At 48.6% G+C, this 20145-nt stretch overlaps 2 protein-coding genes across 2 annotated transcripts in view; both read left to right on the top strand.

Annotated features, from left to right (window-relative positions):
* The window catches only part of CLSTN2 (calsyntenin 2), a 150369-nt gene extending 130294 nt beyond the window's left edge, over nucleotides 1-20075 (top strand). The window contains exons 11-16 of the mRNA XM_019645958.1: nucleotides 1448-1665; nucleotides 4954-5124; nucleotides 5628-5773; nucleotides 5894-6017; nucleotides 6753-6937; nucleotides 8829-20075. Coding sequence (XP_019501503.1) covers nucleotides 1448-1665; nucleotides 4954-5124; nucleotides 5628-5773; nucleotides 5894-6017; nucleotides 6753-6937; nucleotides 8829-9035 — 1051 coding nt within the window. The 3' untranslated portion in view covers nucleotides 9036-20075. The remainder of the gene's footprint in view (nucleotides 1-1447; nucleotides 1666-4953; nucleotides 5125-5627; nucleotides 5774-5893; nucleotides 6018-6752; nucleotides 6938-8828) is intronic.
* Nucleotides 18425-20145, top strand: part of TRIM42 (tripartite motif containing 42) — a 97079-nt gene continuing 95358 nt past the window's right edge. The window contains exons 1-2 of the mRNA XM_019645957.1: nucleotides 18425-18447; nucleotides 18679-18723. Coding sequence (XP_019501502.1) covers nucleotides 18425-18447; nucleotides 18679-18723 — 68 coding nt within the window. The remainder of the gene's footprint in view (nucleotides 18448-18678; nucleotides 18724-20145) is intronic.

Genomic DNA, 20145 nt, shown 5'->3' with positions numbered 1-20145 from the left:
GTGGCAGGAAGGCTCAGCTGGTGAGAGCACGTGCTCCTAACAAGGTTGCCTGTTCGAGATGGTGGGCTACGCCACCCGCAACTAAGACTGGACTCATCACCTTGAGCTGAGCTGCCGCCCAGATGACTCAGTGCATAGAGCGTGCACTCTTAACAACAAGGTTGCTGGTTCAAGTCCCACATGGGATGGTGGCTACGACCACCCGCAACTAATTGAACACAGCACCTTGAGCTGAGCAGCGTGACTGGTGCAACTGGACTTGGAGCTGAGCTCGCTGTGCCCTCCACAGCTAAGTTTGAAGGACAACAACTTGGCTGTTCCCCCTCCCCAATTCCCCAACACTGGGCCCAGGCTTCCATAAACTGGCTAGGGGAGGGGTGTCCTCTATAAAATGGGAAGGGCTGGTGTGGCAACAGCCAGAGAAAACTGGGAGCGGGAGCCCACCACCACTCCCACACCTCATCCACCTGGAGAGGAGGATGGATTGGCTCAGCATGGGATCCACCCAGCCTACACTTCCCTCAGGAACTCTCCCAAGGGATGCAGGATGTTGGCTGCCACCGGCTGGAGCCCACCAGCATTCCCAGGGCATCCATCTGGACCCTGCGGTTCTCCACGGTAGCCTTGGCCTTGGCCTAGATGACCAGCAGAGAGTGCCAATGACACAGATGACCCACGGGGTCTGATGAAAATGTCGTATCGGTCAACATTTCCTGAGCTCCAACCATGATGCAGGCTCTGGGTTGGCTTCTTTTCTATACGTTGTCGCATTTGAGCCCTACGTTATTGTCATTTCCATTCTATAGATGAAGACACTGAGGTTTGCAGGGGTCAAGCACCTTGTCCAGAGTCACCCTGCCCAGGAGTGGCAGAGCCAGGCCAAGGGCACTTGCCTATCTAATTTCCCAGGATTTGCTCTTGTTGTCACATCATTCTACCTACCAGATAGATATTTCTGTGGCAGTGTATCAGAAAAAAGAGCTTGATGACCTCAGCACGCTGCCAGCACACCTGGAACAGGTGTGCTGGTGTGATACCCTCATAGAGAGATAACACATGGGCCGAGGCAGGGGAATATAGCCCTGGGGTCTCAGTAAGACGGCTGTAACCAACCAGTTAGACAACAATTTGCTTACCAAACCCTAACGCACAAAACAAGCAGTTGCTATCTAATTAACGTTGCCATTGATTACTTTGTTAAAGGATAATTAAAGGTTTAATGGTTACTTGTTGCTGGCATAGAAATTTCCCATTTCTCCCAGGAGCCAATCTTTTTAAGTCCCTAGATTGCTAGTCTTTTGGACTATAATGTGTCTTTAAACTTAAGTGTCTGCTGACATCCTGGGGGGCTCTTTGGTAATCAGGGTGCCTCATCAAACACTACAGGTGGCTGTATGTGTCCCTGTCCCATGGCCGCATGATGGATGGCGTCATCGTGTCTCCGCAGGTGCTTTGGAGAAGATGTGTGTATCAGTATCCCGGACATGGACGCCTACGTGATGGTGCTGCAGGCCATTGAGCCGCAGATCACCCTACGTGGCACCGACCGCTTCTGGAGACCCGCGGCCCAGTTCGAAAGTGCTCGCGGAGTGATCCTCTTCCCCGACATCAAGATCGTGAGCACCTTCGCCAAAGCTGAGGCCCCAGGTGACTTGAGGACCACAGGTACAGGTGCCTCCTGGGTTGCGGACAGTGGGCCTTGCGTTCACATAGCCACGTCAGATCATACTTCAGGATAACAGTATTGTTCCCCATTGCAAAGGGTTTCCAGTAGAAATGCAAACACACCTGGGAACAACACGGGTAAATAATGGGAGGGGAAAGAAAGGCTCAGCAAATCATGGCACCCCCACATAAGGGGTTGGAGGAAAGGCATTTGTGCTAAATGGTAGGTGACAAAAAGCAAGATGCAAACTATAGAGTATCTACACATAGGCTGATCTCAACCATGTAAAAAGAAACAGGTACATAGAGAAATGCCAAGAAGAAAACACGCCTAATATTAACAGTGGCATTCTCTGAGAAGCGTAAGAGCCCATTTGTTTCTGCTCCCTTTCACTTTTTGGCAACTGCAAAATGTTCTTTAGTGAGTGTTATTATTTTGATAATCAGGAGGCAAGCTAAAGAAACACACACAAAAAGCATAACTGCATCCTAATATATACACAGTAAAAGTCCTGTTCAACAATATTACTCTAAGCTCTCAGGGACCCTTCTAGTTGTTCTTTCCAACGTTTCATTATTGGGAGGGCTGTTCAGTGAAAGCAGAGTCATTTGAATTATCTGCCAGGGAGAAACACTTAGCTACATGGAAAGCTACAGTGTATCCTGCTGGCTTGAGGAGGGGCAGGGGGTGGGAAGCAGGAAAAAGTCGAAAGCGAGGGAAGGAGGGAGGGAGGAAAACCTGGGTCCCAGATCTACAGGGGAAATACCCGTTTGAGAACAGTTTTGCTGTCTCCTCCATAAGAACCCTTTCAACTCCCCCTCTCCCTCTCCAGCAGCGGCTGCTAATGATGTGCTAGCACCAGTGGGCCTGAGTCCCCAAAGGGCTGCTTCCATAATGATCCTAATTACCCATTGCCTTAAACCACCCTGGTTCCTAGTGCATGGGGGCACCACCAAGCAGCCCTTCTTAGCTCACAACATAGATGCTGTTTTTCCACCTGTCTGGGCAGGGCAGTTTCCTAGTCACACTCCAAGGGGCAGTAGGCCGTGTGACCCTCCCTGTCCCCTTCATCTGTGGCTGAAATCAGACTGGAGAAGGAAGGACCTCTGACCTCAGTGGCTGCAGGCGTAGCTGAGAGCCACTGGACTTGTTAGGCCCGATACCAGCACACAGGCAATGCCGGCAAAAGCAATTATCTGGGTCCCTGTCTTACCTTCTGTTTATGAGAGTTGCACGCAGAGCGCAGGGGCAAGTGTCAGAGACCCTTTATTAGGACTTTTAAAATTCTACTCTTCTTGCTGTTAGAATAATCATTATAATGGATGCCTTAAACAAGCAGGCGAATGGCATTTGTCTCCAGGACTCAGTAACCCGCTCCAGCACCGTCACCTGTCCCCATTGACCCACCGTTTGTACTGTTTCGGTACAAAGGACGGGAGAATCCCCCCATGCATCACTCTCTCTCACACACACTTCTGTATTATATAGTTCTCGTCTTTGCTCTTGCTCTCCCCTCTGCCTGGAAGGTTCCTCTCACTCCCCAGCCCCATGATTGCTGGCAAACATCTCTACCTTCAGTGCCTCTTCCAAGAGGCTTTCTCTACCACCACCCTGACTCCTAGACTGGGTTACGTCGCCTGCTCTCTACACCGCAAGCCACGAGTGCTGCCCCCCAACACACAACTTTTGCTAGCCCTAAGTGGTGCGTATCTGTTTACTAAACCAGACCAGAAGTTCCAGAAGTTTCATAAGGCTGATCATCTCTAAGTCCCTGAGCCCAGCAAAATCCCTTCCACACAGTGAGAATCAAGGAAACTGCCCATGGAAGATACTACCCATAATGCAAACGCAAAGGAATAATGGGAAAATGGCAGCAATCACATGCCCCCTACCGAGCAGGACCACATTGGGAGACAGGAGGAAGGAAGACCTAACCTGACCTGATGAGAAGCTGGCCAAACACCCCCGCCCCCAGAAACCATAAAAAGATCAGTTGAAATAGAGATACACTATTATTGATAGACCTCATCTTAAGTATATGGGCTTTTAGATTTTTTTCAATGACACATGAAGCCATTGAGATTGGCAAGCATTTAAAAGTTAAGCATAGAAAATTATTTATAACATATACCTGGTGAGAACAAAAAATATTTAGGGTATCACTAAAAATTAAAATATAAAATAATTCTCTCATCTTTAGTGAATCCTTTTTAATTTCTGTTTTTGTAAATGTTTTCTAATGCACAAAATGTTAGTCTTCTTTATAAATAAATAAATACACTTATTTAAATAAACTTGGTTCACAAATTTTCCAATAAAAGGCTGTAAGATCAAAAGCATTTAAAGACTACTGGACGGGAGGTTAAGATTTTACATACTGCAGAATCAGAAGGTATTTTCTGTCCCAGGTCCTCCCCCACGCCTACGTAATCCTGGGCAACCCACTCCACCCCTCAGGCCCTCCATGTCCGCGCCAGTGAAATGGGATGATAACAGTACCCCCTCTAATGTCTGTTATAATTTTGTTTGCACAGTACCTAGTACATAGCAATGACTCCTAAATGCCAGTCACTTTATTTTAAGGTGATTGTCTACCTGTCCAGCATTCAAATACTCAGACATCCTTTGGGGAAATTTAGGGCCCAAAACATCAGGCAAGGACACCTAGACTGACCAACAGCCTGTCAATTAGACTAACCAATTTACTTATTTAATTATTTTAAATAATTATTTAATTATATTAACAATGCAGCTCCATTTGAGCAATATGTAGTAATACTGCTCCATGCCAGCATCTGGGTTAGATACTGAGGGCTCTGTCACAAAAAGACAATACTTCTGCTCATGAGGACCTCAGAATCATAGAGAAAGCTACAAAAGCATGGGGGGGGGCATTTATCTCTGGCATCAAATGAGAGCTGTTGCCTGTTGAGCACCTACTATGTGCCAAACACCATTTTAAACCCTCTCAAGACCATTGCCCTTTTTACAGATGATGAAATTGAGGGGTAGGTAGTTTCTTGAACACTACACAGCCTCTCAGTAGCTGCACTTGGGTTCAGATTCACACCTTTTGACTACTGTGTTCATACTCTTCACACGAATTCCTGGTACCCCACCTCAGGGGCTGCCTGGACACCCATCCAGCAGTGGCGGTACTTAGGATCACAGAACGTTTCTCCTGACCCAGCCTTGACCTGTTGCAATCACGAGGAGGAAGATGACGTGAGAGGGCCGTTGTCTGGGCAGTCCTCATGCCTCTTACCCATGTGCCTGTCTTCCCACAGCCCCCAAATCAGCTGTCTTAGAAGAGATGCTTCACAACTTAGATTTCTGTGACATTTTGGTGCTGGGAGGGGACTTGGACCCAAGACAGGAGTGCTTGGAGCTTAACCACAGCGAGCTGCACCAGCGACACCTGGACGCCACCAACTCCACTGCAGGCTACTCCATCTATGGTAAGGCCACGCTCAGCCACTTCACCCGATGGTCTCCTCACAGAGTGGCCTTATCCAGGGGGTCACAAGTGTGATGGTGCTTTGTCACCTGTGGAGGTGGGTCAGGTGGGGGCCTTTGACCTCAGAGCATAGACTTTTAGCCCCTCCTCCTTTGGTGAAGTTCTCCAGCACCTTGGAGGACCTGGACCACATCCCCACTCCTGGAGACATCTCCTGTAGAAACTAGGCAGATGCCTTCCCTTATGTTTGATCTCAGCAAATATTACAGCAACATTTGGCAGATTGAGGCCAAACATTCCTGTCAGAGCCCAATGTATGTGGAAATCCTGTGGATCAGTTTAATTGGCTCTTTAGAACCCCTGCTTCAGCATATTGTCTGCCCCTAAATATCTCAAGCACTCATTCTAGCCGAATTCAGGAGACCCACAGGCCTCAGCAGCTGCAGCCTGTCTCCCCCATCTCCTCTTCTGCCTTCTCATGACAGGTGTGCTCTCTTGGCACAGGTGTGGGCTCCATGAGCCGTTATGAGCAGGTACTGCGTCACATCCGCTACCGCAACTGGCATCCGGCTTCCCTTGAGGCCCGGCGGTTCAGGATTAAGTGCTCAGAACTTAATGGGCGCTACACCAGCAATGAGTTCAACCTGGAGGTAAGTGAGTGCTGCAGTTGTAAAGGGAACTCAGGTTCATCCTTATTTATTCAGGGGGGACTGCTGTCCATGGCCCACCTGCCACTCCTGGCCAATAGCACCCCTCCCTGCTCTTCGCAGGTCAGCGTTCTTCATGAGTTCAGAGTTTCAGACAAGGAGCATGTCAACCACCTTATCATGCAGCCTCCTTTCCTCCAGTCAGTCCACCACCCTGAGTCCCGGAGTAGCTTCCAGCACAGTTCAGGTAAGTCACCTGGCACCAGGTGATCATTGTGACTCAAGACCACCCACTAAACAGACAGTTAGGGTGCAGCAGCCATAGGTGCCCAGAACCAAGGGAGGGACCCAACCATGGAGAAGTGTGGGCCCTGGCCCTGAGACTCTCACAGCCTCAGTGGGGAGCTAGTCAAATAAACAAGAAGTTACAGATGATAGATAATAGCAGAGATTAGTACAAAAGGCTGGGGTAAAATTTTGCAAATCCTTTTTGGCCCAACTCAAAACCACATCCTGTATGAAGCTTTCCCTGAAGCCCTCACATCTGCTCACATACACACACGTGTGCACTATATTGCAATGTCCCCTGTCCATATTTCTGTTCCAGCACTTGCCATATTGAATTACTGTCTGCTGGGCGCTGTGTCTGTCCCCACTAAACTCCACAGTGCCTGGCTCTCAGTGGGATCTTTCCTATGATTTGAGGGGAAAAGCAAGAGCTAGAAAAGAATTTGCATTTATTGAGTACCTACTACGTGCCTGGGTAGAAACTCACATAGATTATTTCATTTGCTCCTCACAATGACCCATGGGATAGGAATTATTAAGTGTGTCGTATAGATGATGAACGTGAAGCCCAGACAGAGTCCTACAGCTGAGAAATGGTAGGGCAGATTCTAACCTATACGTGGATGTTTCGTTCATGCTCCATCCCAAGAGTGAGCTAGTTCACCATGTCATGCGGATTCCTTCCTCGTTCTAGTGGTCCCAAGCATCGCCACAGTGGTCATCATCATCTCCGTGTGCATGCTAGTGTTTGTCGTGGCCATGGGCGTGTACCGGGTCCGGATCGCCCATCAGCACTTCACCCAGGAGACTGAGGCTGCCAAGGAGGCCGAGATGGATTGGGACGACTCTGCGCTCACCATCACAGTCAACCCCATGGAGGTGATCCTCACGCAGGGGCTGGGGATTTAGGGCGAGCTGCCTCCCCTCCACCCAGTTCCATCATTTCTATGCCAGAAGCCCTGCCCCAACTAGCCCATCCCCACTTAATCCCTCGCTACTCGGAGCTCCTCCAGCCCTCTCAACCCAAGAGGACTATAACTTTCACTGATTAAAAATGTGTGAATCGCTCTAACCATGCAAACAGAATCAGACGTTTCTTAAGGCAAGCAGCCATGTGGTGTCTACCCCTTGCCACTCCCATCATATTTAGCTCAGAGCTAACACTTAAGGACTCAGCATTGAATTTTTGATTAATTAACAGTGTAAATTAGATGACTTTGCTCCATACTGCCTGCAGGGCTCACTTAAAGATTCAGAAGAGGTTAAAATGAAAATACAATAATGATAGCTGCCATTTATTGAGTGCCCCATTATGCCAGGCAGTGCACAGGCTGCTCTATATACACCACCTTATTGAATCTCCCAGCGATCTGTGCAGTAGGAGCCATCGTCCTCATCTACCAAGGTGGGAAGCAACGCAGGGAGGAAAGTAACGTGCTCAGACTCACAGAGCTGGCAATGGCGGTGCCAACATTCAAACTCCAGATTGCCTGATGCTAAAATTCAGATCTTCCCAGTTGGCTAGCAGCCCCCAGAACCCATCCATGAGTGTGCAGGTCTCCTGCTCTGGGCATATGAATGCAAGAGCAGCCACTGGCATTGTGCCCTTTGGTCTGCCCGTGGGTACTGGGTGGATTTTGAACCAAGAGTAGTAAAGCAGGGCAAGATCAGGCAGAATCATTGAGAAATGAAAAGATTATCCCAGCCTCATCCCGTTTCCCCCTTAGCCGGTCTCTCGCTCGGATTTCAAAGCCAGCGTGCTGGTGTGCTTAGCACGTGCAGCGGGTGTAGCGCTGAGCACAGCACCGTGGGGACTCAGAGTCTTCACTTCTGACGAGCTGAGCCTTGAGCGTGGCAAACGAGCACCAATCCTGGAGCAGCCTGAGCACTGGGCAAGAGTGTGCCTCCCAAGGGCCAACAGGGTGATGCCAACACTCAGTCAGACATGAGCAGGGAGCGCTATTGGGGTTGGAGGGTTCAGGAAAGGCTTCTTGGAGGAGGTTAGCTTATGGGGGGCCTTGAAGAATGGGTAGGATTTAATGGATGTAAAGGTAAAAGAGAAGCTACTCCAGAGAGGCGACATGGCCGAGCAAGGGCACACATCTTTGATGTCTAGTTCCTCAACTCAAAACATAAACCCAGAAATAAGAATTGACTGGAATTGTCAAAAACAGGGGGCAAGGAGGGAAGCAGAGGCAGGACTAGAAAATAGCGAGGTAGAGTTTGAGGACACAAGTCAGAACGTGAGGGGCAGGCATGAAAACTGAGAACCATGAACTTTGTGCTTCCTAGAGGAATATTTTGGGGGGACAGCACACCGGAGTCTTGGCTTAGAAGACCTTCTGCTCCCTGAGACACTAGATTCCCATCTGGAAAGGAGCACACGCTTCAATGCCATTCTCTCACTGAGAAGCAAACACTGAGATTTGGACAGCTTGTATTGACAGCCTCCAGCAATGCCAGGAAACAAACCTGGGCCTGAAAGACTCACTAAGTCATGTGTGGGATTGGCCTCAGTGTCCAGTGTCTAAAACGCACGTCTTCCCTTGAGTTCATGTCTTGGAATTTGCTGCCCTTTCTTGTCTTTGTCCTCCGTCATCTGGTTTGCCGTTCGCCAGGGGACCTGCCTTTCAGGCCCAAGGGTTTAGCATGAAAGGGAAGGTGCTCCAAGGGACCCCAAATGCTTGCTCAGTGGAGGGAGAAATATAGGCTCCAAAGCAGCCTCTGCTCAGCCCCTGACGAGCATTCCCCTTCTGTCCCTGACATCCAGAAACATGAAACGCCAGGGCGTGGGGAGGACGAGACCGAGGAAGAGGAGGAGGAAGAGGAAGTAGAGGAAGACCTCAGCTCCGGCAGCAGCGACTCAGACGACAGCGACGAGGAGGAGGTGGAGGAAGGGGTGGGCAGGGGCAGACACGGGCAGAGTGGAGCCAGGCAAGCCCAGCTGGAGTGGGACGACTCCACCCTCCCCTACTAGCGCCCAGCTGTCTGGGCCCCCCATCTTCCCTTTTGTAAGCCCCACCTGATGTATGCCGAGCCTGTCACCGTCACCTCTGATTTCTATGACAGCCTGGGCAGGCCTGCCCCAGCCTCCTGGAACCTGCCTACACAGCTTGGGCGCTCCTGGTGTCCCAGCCCTGGGGTGGTTCCAACAAGCCCAGTGTCATCCTCAATGGGGACTTCAGGGTGGACCTTGTCCTGCAACCCCCACTGTTCCTACCCTGGGCCCCCCAGCATTCTGTCAGCCAATCTGCAGAGTTCTGCTTTTGCTCTTCTCTACAGGGGAGAAGGGCAGCCTCTATGTCACTCACCTCCCCCAGGCTCCGTGTTCCCCAGGCCCTTGGTCTGCAACTCACTGTGTGTCCCTGACTCGGTCATCTCTCCACACACACCAGCAGGTTCTCCTTACCTGACACTCCAGGTGGTTTCGTTCATGCAGAGTGGTCAGGTTTTACGTACCTGAGGTCTTGGTCCTTAACACTTCCAAGAAAAGTCTTTGTCAAAGCAGAATGAAGTTCATAGGAAGAGGTTCACACACACACATACACACACACTCTCCCCAGTTTGGAAAGCCTTTCCTTTTGAACTTTCTGAGCCATATAAACTTATATGAAAAGTCTAAAATCTTGGCCACAGCTGGACCTGGTCACCAACCAAAGCTATCTCAGTCGGCCTGCCTGGGCAGCTGCTGAGACCCCCATGGCTGCCCTGCTGGGGGCTCTCAGCCCATGAACCCATAGGATCCAGGAAGCATTCCACACAGGTACTGCCCCCAGGTGACGGCTATGACAAGCCTGCAGCCAGGGATCAGAAGGAAGGGCTGATGAGGTGACATCACTGGGCTTCATGGTGGGCTCAGATCTGGGAGACATGGAGTGGCTGGGTTCTCCCAGGCCAGAGGGCGGCCCGAAGTTGACAAGGCTCTCACCACTTAGGCTTATGGTCCCTCAGCCCCCATTTCAGACTGGTTTGCCTCTTAAGAAAATACATTCTTCTTGGGTGTACTAGAACAAATGTGAACTGCATCGAGTCTAAAATGAAAGTTTGGAAATGTAACTGCTAGGAATTAGAAGCATCTTTGTGATAATAACAGCTGCTGCTTCTTCTCATAAAAAGAGCAATGCGTTGGGTGGAGGGCTAACTAAAAACTTTATTTATTTATTTATTTATTTATTTATTTATTTATTTCTTCTTTTTTTAATAAGGAAATCTTTTCCATCTCCTTCCTAACATGGACACCTCATGAGGCGAATTGTTGCTATAGTAACTGGTCTGTGATCTTTTGGGGCCAAGAGAATAGCAGGCAAGAAATAGGGCCATTAGAAGACTTCCACGAGGCTCGAATGTCTTGGGCTTTGTCCTCAGTATGTGTGATCTGTCCCTGGCCTCCCAGCCTTCCCCAGCCCCGCCCATATTGGCTTGGCACAGGCACAGAGCTGGTCCCTAGTCACAGTGGCATTCAGGTTCAAAAGCAAGTTCGGAATCTGTTCGTTCTCCTCCCTATGTCATCAGAACAGTGCTTATGAAGGGGAACCGCTGTCAATGTCCTCTTGTCTGACCTTCACCCAGTGAGGACCCATGATAGGCCTTTGCAACCTTCTGATTCCAGAAAACTACCTTATGCAGCTTTTTCCATCTCCTAAAGTGGTTTTTGCATCTGTTCCCTCCTTTGATCCTCACAGTAATTCTGTGAGGTAGTTGGGACATCTGTTGTCAGGCACATTTTCATTATGAGTAAAGTGAGGTTCAGAGAGTCAAGCGTCTTGCTCAGAGTCATTCAGAGATATACAAGACTAGACTCCCCCCTTTTCACTCCTGGTCTGATGCCCACCACCCTGATTCCACTTGTGTTAATATTTACAGAGCTAACAGGCATTGCTGAGGACCTACTATGTGCTGTACAGTCGACCAACGGCTGTGAGAAAAGGATAAAGCTGAATAAAATGAGCTCCTTGCCTCAGAGGATGAGATGATGGCAGAGGAGAAAAAGGGGGCATAGAAATTATACAAGAGACAATGGAGAGGGAGGGAGAGGAGTCCCAGGAAGAAGGGGGCACATTCACACACTCCGCCAGGGCTCTCATTTTCCCTTCTTAGGGAAAAACGCAGGCAGAAGTTTGGGGTTTTATATTCCTTGAATGGAAATAGACACTTCTGTGAATTCTCCCAACCAAATAGCCTTTTATCATCAGGCTGTGTCTGCACATCTACCAGGAGAAAATCTGTGGGACTGCATTGTCCTCACAGTCCCCTTAGTTAAATAAAAGGAGATTCTAGGAGCTCGCCGAATTCTCCCAAAATTGTGGCAGTAAAATGAATACTTTATACGTTTAAAACCAATTCTTTCTGAATTGGACTTTGATTTAAACTATGTAAGTCCAGCGTTCAGGAGAGCACTTTTCTCAGCTCAGCCTTTCAGTTTGGTGGGGGTGGGGAAGGTGTTTTGCCCTCTGGCTATCTCAGATCGCCACATCACTTATTCATGGTTGAGCAGCTGTTTGGGGAGTGTAAAATCTTTCTGTGTTTTGGGGGCTTGGCAGGGAGGGAGCAGGTGAAAGTGGCACTTGGCTGGGGCAGTAGAGTCGCGGACCAGACTCATAGAGAAACAACAAGGTCACATCAGAGCCATTTCCATCAACTCCTGCTGTGGGAGGTCACACTCGGCATGCCAGTTCAGAGAGGAGGCACTTGAAACAGTGTTGCTTTGTAGAAGGGCATTTGTCATGTTCCCAACACCCTGCTCATCACCATGGTGAGGACAGAAGGGGGCGGGGGGAGTATGTAAAAGTAGCAGAAGCATCAGGGGTGATCCAGGTGAACTGTGAGTAATGTCACTTGCCCTCCACCCAATATTCTAACCACAAGTGGAAAATGTCATTAATCAGCCTAGCATTTTCCAGGCTCCATATGTTGGCATCTGGGAACCAGGACTCCCAGATGACCCCAACATGCAGTGGCCTCTCATCCAGTCGTCAGCAGCAGCAGATGCAGATTTGAACCCGGGAAGAACAGCTGACGGGTTTGGCCAGAGGCCAGACCACTGCTTATCTCGCCAAGTGCATGAACAGATTCTGCTCTCTGGAGTTTGAGACTGACACCTCTCAAGTGAGTCAGGTGACAGGGAGGAGGAGACAGAAAGGTCCAGCACAGAATGAGTTACCCCAGTGGAGTAAAGCAATCAACGAGTGGCCACCTGCCTTAAAGAATGCTAAAAGTATATTCTAGTAGGTTTAATCAAATGCTATACACCTGACCAAGGCCCAATCACAAAATGTGATTTCAGTGGGATCTCTTTTCCCGACCACTTTCTTGAACGTATTCAATCATCCTGTGGAGCAGAGCTGAGACCACACACCTGTGCATGTAGCAAGGGCTATACCTTGTAGACACGGGACCCTCAGGGGGAAGGGCTCCTGGTGCGAAGCAACGTTCTTCATTTCTGTACATCCAGCAGGGCTTGGCAAGCTTTATTATAAAGAGCCAGGTAGTAAATGTTTGGGGCTTTGCAAGTCATATGGTCTCTGTTGCAAATATTCAACTCTGCCCTTGTAGCATGAAACCAATCACAGACAATACTTAAACAAATGAATATGGCTATGTTCAAAAAAAAAAACAACACCTTTATTTATGAACACTAAAAAAATCAGGCCAGTTGAATTCATATTATTTTCACATGTCATGAAATTTTATTGCTCTTTTGATTTTTATTTCCAACCATATAAAAATGGAAAAAACTGCCTGGTCCCATGGGTCATACAAAAACCAGCAGCCAGCCAGATTTGGCTCCCGGGCTGCAGTTGGCACACCCCTACCCTATGTGCATGGAAAGCAGCCTTCTATCTCCCGAAGGAAAGCAAATTGCTCTCTTAGACCCTCCCTTAAACTACCCAGTGGTCTTTGCCTCTAAAATGAACAACTAACAACACCACAGTCTTTAATTAAGCTGTTTTAAAAGTCCGTGTTCCAGGGGAAAATAAAAACAAAAACCACTTGTTACTTGTTGAATTGACTCAGATGCAGGCAAGCATCTATTAAGAGCTGAAGGCTCTAAGCCCAGGGACTGGCTGACCACTGAGCTCACCCCACTGAGCTGAGGGCGAACTCCCAGGCACCAGGCCTTCTCTGCAAGACCCAGCCCATAATGATTTCTAAGTAGGAGTGTTCATTATCTCAGACTGATTTTTCCATTTCAGCCCGGCTCATGCCATCACTCTAAAAATGACCCTAAAGATTTGTGACTGCTACAATCAATAGCAACATAATCAGTAGAAAGCCCAACCCAGCACACTTCAAAATTAGCAGTCTTCTTGGCTTTATGATTCAATATTAATAAGAGGAAGAAAGGAAGACTTTTTCTTCACCATCCCCTCATTTAAATTAACTAAATCGGTTTTACAAAGAAAGTGAGGGAGTGGTTCTAATTCTCTGGAAGAATTTACCAGTGCAAAGTAGGTACTTTTCAGGTAGGCGAATTCTCAGGCCTTTGGAAGATCCCCACAGCCCCCGGCCGCGTGCTCTGGCGGGCTGCTGCGGATGGTACACGATTCTCTGTCTACATCAGACGTTTATCGAGGCTGACAAGCCAAAGCCCTTGGCACAATTTAATTTTCGTGTAACCGCTTTCCGTTGTCCAGCTGTAGACAAAGGAAATGAGCAATGAAAGTTTGGAAGTCTGCTCCAGCACCTTCATTTCCCTGTCTTTATTTGCTTTGCTTTGTAAATTTATTCTGTACCTGCCATATAGATCCTGCTCTAGCTTTCTTGTTGGCACCAGCTGGAGAGGAGAGTGGGCTTTATAAGGGCTATGGATCCAAAGCCAGACTTAACTATCCCAGGGAGACAAAAAGAGACAAAAGAAGTTACCTCCACTGGCACCCCAGAAGTCTAGCAGATTTTGCCTGTATGCCATCGGCGAACAGATGGGGTTCTGTGTTTGCAGCTATGTTCGATGTAATTCAGCAAATCCTTGCTGAGGGCCTGTGGTGTGCAGGGCCCTATGCCAGGAACAGGGGAAGGGAAGATGAGTGAGGCGTGGCCCTGCACATGAGGACCTCCTGGTCTTGCAAACTGTCGGGGTGTTTCCTTTGTAGTGTTGGAGGCTGTCTGTGAATAGTCAGAACTGCTGGGGACAGGAGTTTGGGGTTAGGAGAGGTGGGATAACTTACTTTGGCCGTTCTCCTCCCTGAGTCAGGTGGTAGGACCTGACACATGGCTGAGCCAACCGAGGTGCTCTCGAGGGAAGCAGGCAATGCTTCTCTCTGTGTTTCTTAATTCTACCCCAGCCTGACTCAGTTCACTTGTAGATGAAAGCCTGCCTCCTGGGCCAAAATAACATGGCTGAGATGTAGTGAAACTAGGCCAAAGGAAATTCTTAAGGATGCACGAACGGCAGGCGGCCAGACCTCGAAGTTCCGAAGGGCAACCCAGATAAAGGGCCAGCATGAGCCCAGACCCAAAGACATGAGACAGCCTGATGTGAGGGAGCACCCCTGAGGCCCCAAGTCAAAGCTGAAGGAGGGGAAAGGGCCTAACTTCTGAGGGTTCACACTTGACTCTGCAGTAGACGTTCTCAAGGTGCATCCCTGGACCACAGCATCAGCACCACCTGAAAATGAATGAGACATGCAGACTCTCAGGCCCCACCCATAAACCACTGAATCAGAAACTCCAGGGATGGGGCCCAGCTGGACAGCGGAAAGCGGTTACATCTGTGTTTTAATGAGCCCTCCGATTCTGATGCCCACTAAGGTTTGAGAACCATGGTTGTGGAGGATGAGGAGACTGACTTCAGCTGGCTTTGGGAGGAGATGACTATTAACAAGACAAAATAATCAACTATTCGTGTAGTGAGGAGAGGGGATAAAGCAGACGACCCACCCACCCTCTAGGGCCCTCCAAGCTCCAATCCGTACCCCCAGAGGTTTCAGGGAATCCTGGTCCTGGTCCAGGAGTCACTTCCTGCTGGTCTGTCCCCTTTCATCCTGGAGAGGGACACAGTCCAGGAGAGACTGTAGTGAGGCCACCCATCCCAAGGGAGGTCACCATCCAGGTCCCTCCTCAAGGGCTCTACTTTAGAGGCAAACCATTAATCTGTAGCAATGACCCCGCAGCACCGGGAGAACTGGTCTCCACACAGCCCCTGTGCTGGGGGAGCCACCGGGACCTGGCAGACAGTGGAGTGAGGTCATTTCAGGACACCGCCAGGTTGCTGCACCACTGCGCCGTGTGTGACGGGACCGCGCCATGCAGCGTCCTCATCCAGGCACTAAATTGGATGGGAAATAAATGGCTTTTCTTGGAAGGGCAGTAACTCATTCTGGATGCCACTGAAAGTAGAAAACAAAAACCAAAACCAAACCTGCAGCCCTCCTTGCAGACATTCTGTCTCGGCCCTTGAATTTCTAAGACCTGCCAAGGTGCCAGGCTCCACCCATGCCCTTTTCCCCTTTGACCAGATGCCTGGGGTCCACCAATTGATTTTGGGTTTTTTTTTATTTATGGCTTAAATTGTGAAGCTCCACAAACCTTTGGGAGGACTAGTTGGTGCTCTGTCAGTCATTGACAGCTAACTGTGGTGCAGAATCTGTCCTTGTATAAAAATTTCTGAGGCTGAGAGTCAGAGGACCAGGGTGCTGGGCCTTGGGGTGGAAGAACTAAAAAGAAACAAAGTGGGAAGGAGTCCAGACACGTGGCCTTGGAGAGCGAGCTCCTGCTGTTTAGTTCCTACGAACCGGAATTCCCTCCAGATCAGAGACACATTCCTGGTCTTCTCAGCAGTCTCCTTGCTGAATCCTCCCAAATGCCCTAGCGGACACCTCCATTGCACCAGCCCAGCCTGGAAAAGGTCTTCTGATTAAATGCCCAACCAATCTTTTGAGACCACAGAGATCATATCGAGAGTAACTCACCTCTAACAGATTAGAACATGCTAACAAGAATGAATAGGGCTTGCCAGCCTCTGGCCGGTGAGAGAGCTTGGGAAAGCCAGACCCAAGAGGGGGAGGTGAAATGTTTCTTCATGCCACTGAGACCCAGAAGAGTTTTTTTCTTTACTGCCCGGCCTCTCTTCGTGAATTCTCAAAAGAAACATTTCTTTCCCAAGACTTTAAGCCAATTGTATGTGTTACCCTGAAGTTAGTGATTTATTGCTAAAGCCTCCGAAGGACAAGGAGTGAGATGTCAGGCAGCTGATGGCGAGACCTTTGGTAGTTCTGGAATCAGGGTGAGCTCTGGTCTCGTTGGCAGGCCTGGGCCTGTGTAGTCAGGTAAAACAGGAAGACATTGTGGACTGAGGGTGAGGAGCTCAGACCCAGCCAGGACACCAGGTGGAGTGAGTGAGTAGTGAGAGGGCTTTCATTAGGAAGGCTGGGCACAGGTGAGACCTACATGGTGTGTCCCTGGGCAGACCCTATCAGCCATTTACATTTGTCAGAAATGCAGAGAGAACCATGTCCCGACACCCGCTAATGTGTCCCATTCTAAGGCGCACAGAGGAGCTGGTACCTCTGGGCCACAGAGGTGACATATCTCCAGAGTCAAGGTCCCACTCCATGAGAACTTTCAGCTGAGGGAAATGGAACCATAGTCGCCCTCACTTCCCAGGCTCCCGGTGGGGTGCCTGAGCAGGACCCTGGAACACATGGTGTGTGAGTGCAGTATGGCTCCCCAACTCTCTCCTCCCCTGCTGTCACAGGCCCCTTCCTCAAGGCAAGAGGAGTCACTTCTCTATCACAGCACCCTGGTTGTCTAGCATGGCACTTGGCCCATAGCACATGCTCAGTAAACGCTGAAGGACATGGAAAACCAGAGATCCTTGGACCTCAGTGAATGGACAAGGTTTGAAAAACTAAGATGCTCCAGTGGAAAAAGACTCTTCCACCTTTTCCCTGAGTGTATAAGTTGAGGTCCTTTCTAAAGTCAGATCTAAGAGGAGTGGAAGAGCAGTCGGGGGAGGATAACATTCCTGCTTAACCAATGGGAAAAGAACAGGAGTAGGGTTGTTGGGAGAGTGACCCCTTCCCAGCTATAACCAGTCAAAGGAGTCCCAAGCAAGGAGCCGGGGTGGATGAGCCTTGATGAGCCCACTGGCTCTGCCCAACAGGCCATGGGCAGCGTCCCAACAGATGAGAGAGAGCCCTCATCTGTTCATGACCTCAGCTCTGTGCTCCTCTCCAGTCCTTTTTATCAGATCCACTGCAGAGGAGATTCATCAAGGTGAAGCTCAATTCTCAATAGACTAATGAAAAGAGGGCAACAGACATGCGAAGAGCCAAAATGCAGACAGTGTGTATTAATCACAGGCAACAGAAACATGTCAGGTTTAATGTCTATTTGCTTTTATCTTGAAATGAAAATGCATCTCTGCTGCCCAGACCCTTTTTTCTGAGCATTTCAGAACAGAAATGTGACACACACACACTCGTACAACACACACACACACACACACACACACACACACACACACATAAACGTTGAGGGTTCTTTTCCCCAACAGAAAGAACTACCAGAGAAATGAGCCTACAGGTTATGACTATTTGCAGAAGCAGAGCACCAACCTCAAGTCTCAGCTACAGACACCATTCCCTGTGTGGAGAAGCGGGGAGGAGGGACAAGGAGGCACCTGCCCTTGGGAAGGGTTCAAGAGGATCTGTGTGATGAGGTGCTCTGCTTGTGCCTATGGGTCATGGATGTGAATAGATCATGAACATCCACCCCTGGAGACAGAAGTGCATGCATCCTGGCCAACGTGGAACACCCACCCCCAGCTCTCTTCCACGGCTGCAAAGGAGTCACTGATGTGTGGGATTCAGAAGAGATCGTGCTCATTGTCACTAGTAAATTTCAAGGGGTGGAAATAAGGCAAAAGCTTTTTGGAGGTCAGGGAGTGAGCCTTGATACCCAGGGCTGATCACTCAAAAAGCAAGAAAAGAGAGATGGAGGTGACTCAGAGTTGGAGAGGGAACAGGTGAGGCTAAATAGGAGTGACAGCAACCAGAACACCCCTCACCCAGGAAGCCAGAACGTGGCTTTGTCTTGAAGGCTGCACCCAATATCCAAGTTTCAGGAAACTCTGGGTACATCTGACAGCGTGACCACAGAGGCAGTCAAATCAATTGCTTCCAAAGTCAAAGCTATTAAAAGGTGATTTCAGCTCTTAATTGAACTAGTCGTGATGGCTCAAGCCACCTGATTGCTTTCATCCTGACCTCAGTAGCTTCCAAGAAAGATTATTGGTGCCTAGAGAGATAGGCTTGGGAGGAAACTGAAGAAACCCAGTTGGTGAGTTTAGAAAAGAAAGCACATGTGGAAGTTGGTTGTTGTCAAAGAAACCTGTAGGTATAAAGTTGGGTGTGTTATGTTATCGGCATGGACATGATAATGTCAGTAAGGTAAGATTTGGAATGACTTGGTGGCACATTAGTTTGGAAAATTAATTAATGTATTAAATATAAATTATCAGAGATAAATAGGCTAAGGACAGCTAAATATATGTCATATACATATCTATAATGGAGAAATAAGTAAGATAGAGATTGAAGATGTTGACGGTCCTAACACATTTTAAATTCCTTAGAAGCACTGGTTTGGATGTTACACTTTTTCTTGCTGTTTACTTTTAGCTCTCAAAGCTCTGAGAACAGTGCCTGGCACATAGTGGAAGTTTGGTAAGTGTCTGGAAATTGAAGGTCCAGCCTATCACAGCTCGGTAGACACTCAGTAGTATCACAATATCCCAAATTAAATGAGCCACAGAGAAGCTCAACCAATACCCCCTCCTAGATCATCACCACCTGACTGAGGAGAAGCTGTTGGAATTCAGACTCGGTGCAGTGTCCAGCCAGCTGCAGGCTTTGGGTCTGGCTCTCCAGTGACGAGCAGTGACAGGATGTCGCAGATAGTGGGTTCATGCCACTTAGACCACATCTGCATAACACCCAGCAAGCTATTTCTACAGGAAATGGGGTTGGGGCTTCCCTTCTATCGCCTCTGCCATTTCCTAAACACTTGGTGAAAATGCTGTTGAATTTAGCCAACATCAGGCAGAACTCTGGAACTAAATATAAAGGCCAGTCTGAAAGGTCCAGTGGTTTCTTCTCTCAGCCCTTCCCTTCTCCCATTTCTGGAGATGCCACCACAATTTGGAAGTCTTGGACAGCTGTTTATTCCCAGCTGCCAATCACAATGTGTGTGAAAAAGGTCTGAGATAAAGAGGTGGGTGTTCTCTCTTCAAAGACTCTGCAGTGTTGACACTGCAGAGAGAGGTAGGAGCAGCAGCCTCATGTTACAGAATCACCTTCAATCACTGTTGCTATCTGGGCAGTTACTGCCGGTCTGGCCCAGGTGTCTCCCACCGTGGCTGGCTGTGCCTCCAGGGGTGGGTCAGTGTGTACCTGCTGCACGTCAGATTTCTGAGCCCTTCCAGCTGCCTCACAGAGTGAATCCTTTTAGTCTAGAAAATGTGTTTATTTGCTAAATATACTATTGTGTGTGTATGAGTGTGGTGCAATGCCAACTTTGGACTATCTTGTTAGAAGGACTGTATGCATTTACAGAATGTGGAATCTAATTTCGGGAGAGTATGTTGTCATCTTGCTCCATGAATGAGATTGCTCAGTCTCAACAGATCAGAGAAAATGCTCTGTCCCTCCCCACACCTCTCTCAGCACCCCTCCCCTGCCTAATGAGCTGTCCTATCTGATTCAGGCTGACATGGAGTAAGGGGCGCTGAGAATCTGTATGTATATAAAGACATAGGAAGAAGTAAGAACAATCACGGGCATCTGTTGGGCTTCTCCCCATGACTGTGGTCTTATCCAAGTTGGAATCACAAACTTAAAATTTCAAACAATTAAGATTCTTGCCGTCTCCAAGTAATTTGTTAAATGCTATTCAACACAGACAGATATTTATTTTCAGCCTTGGCTTGTAAATACCTACAAACTGATTCATGTTGGTGGTCATTATGACACTTTCTGTGAATTGGTGAATAAATATGATTTTAGAATTTCACAGTAAAGATGACCTCTGCGAGTTTTTATTCTTTAGCCTATTTGATGAGGTGAGATGGTGAGAACTGCTTTGGCTGG

This window comes from Hipposideros armiger, unplaced genomic scaffold (genome assembly GCF_001890085.2).
Source record: "Hipposideros armiger isolate ML-2016 unplaced genomic scaffold, ASM189008v1 scaffold_96, whole genome shotgun sequence".
Lineage (NCBI taxonomy): Eukaryota > Metazoa > Chordata > Mammalia > Chiroptera > Hipposideridae > Hipposideros > Hipposideros armiger.
Note: the sequence above shows the minus strand (reverse complement) of the source record. Positions and strands in the feature narration are given on the sequence as shown.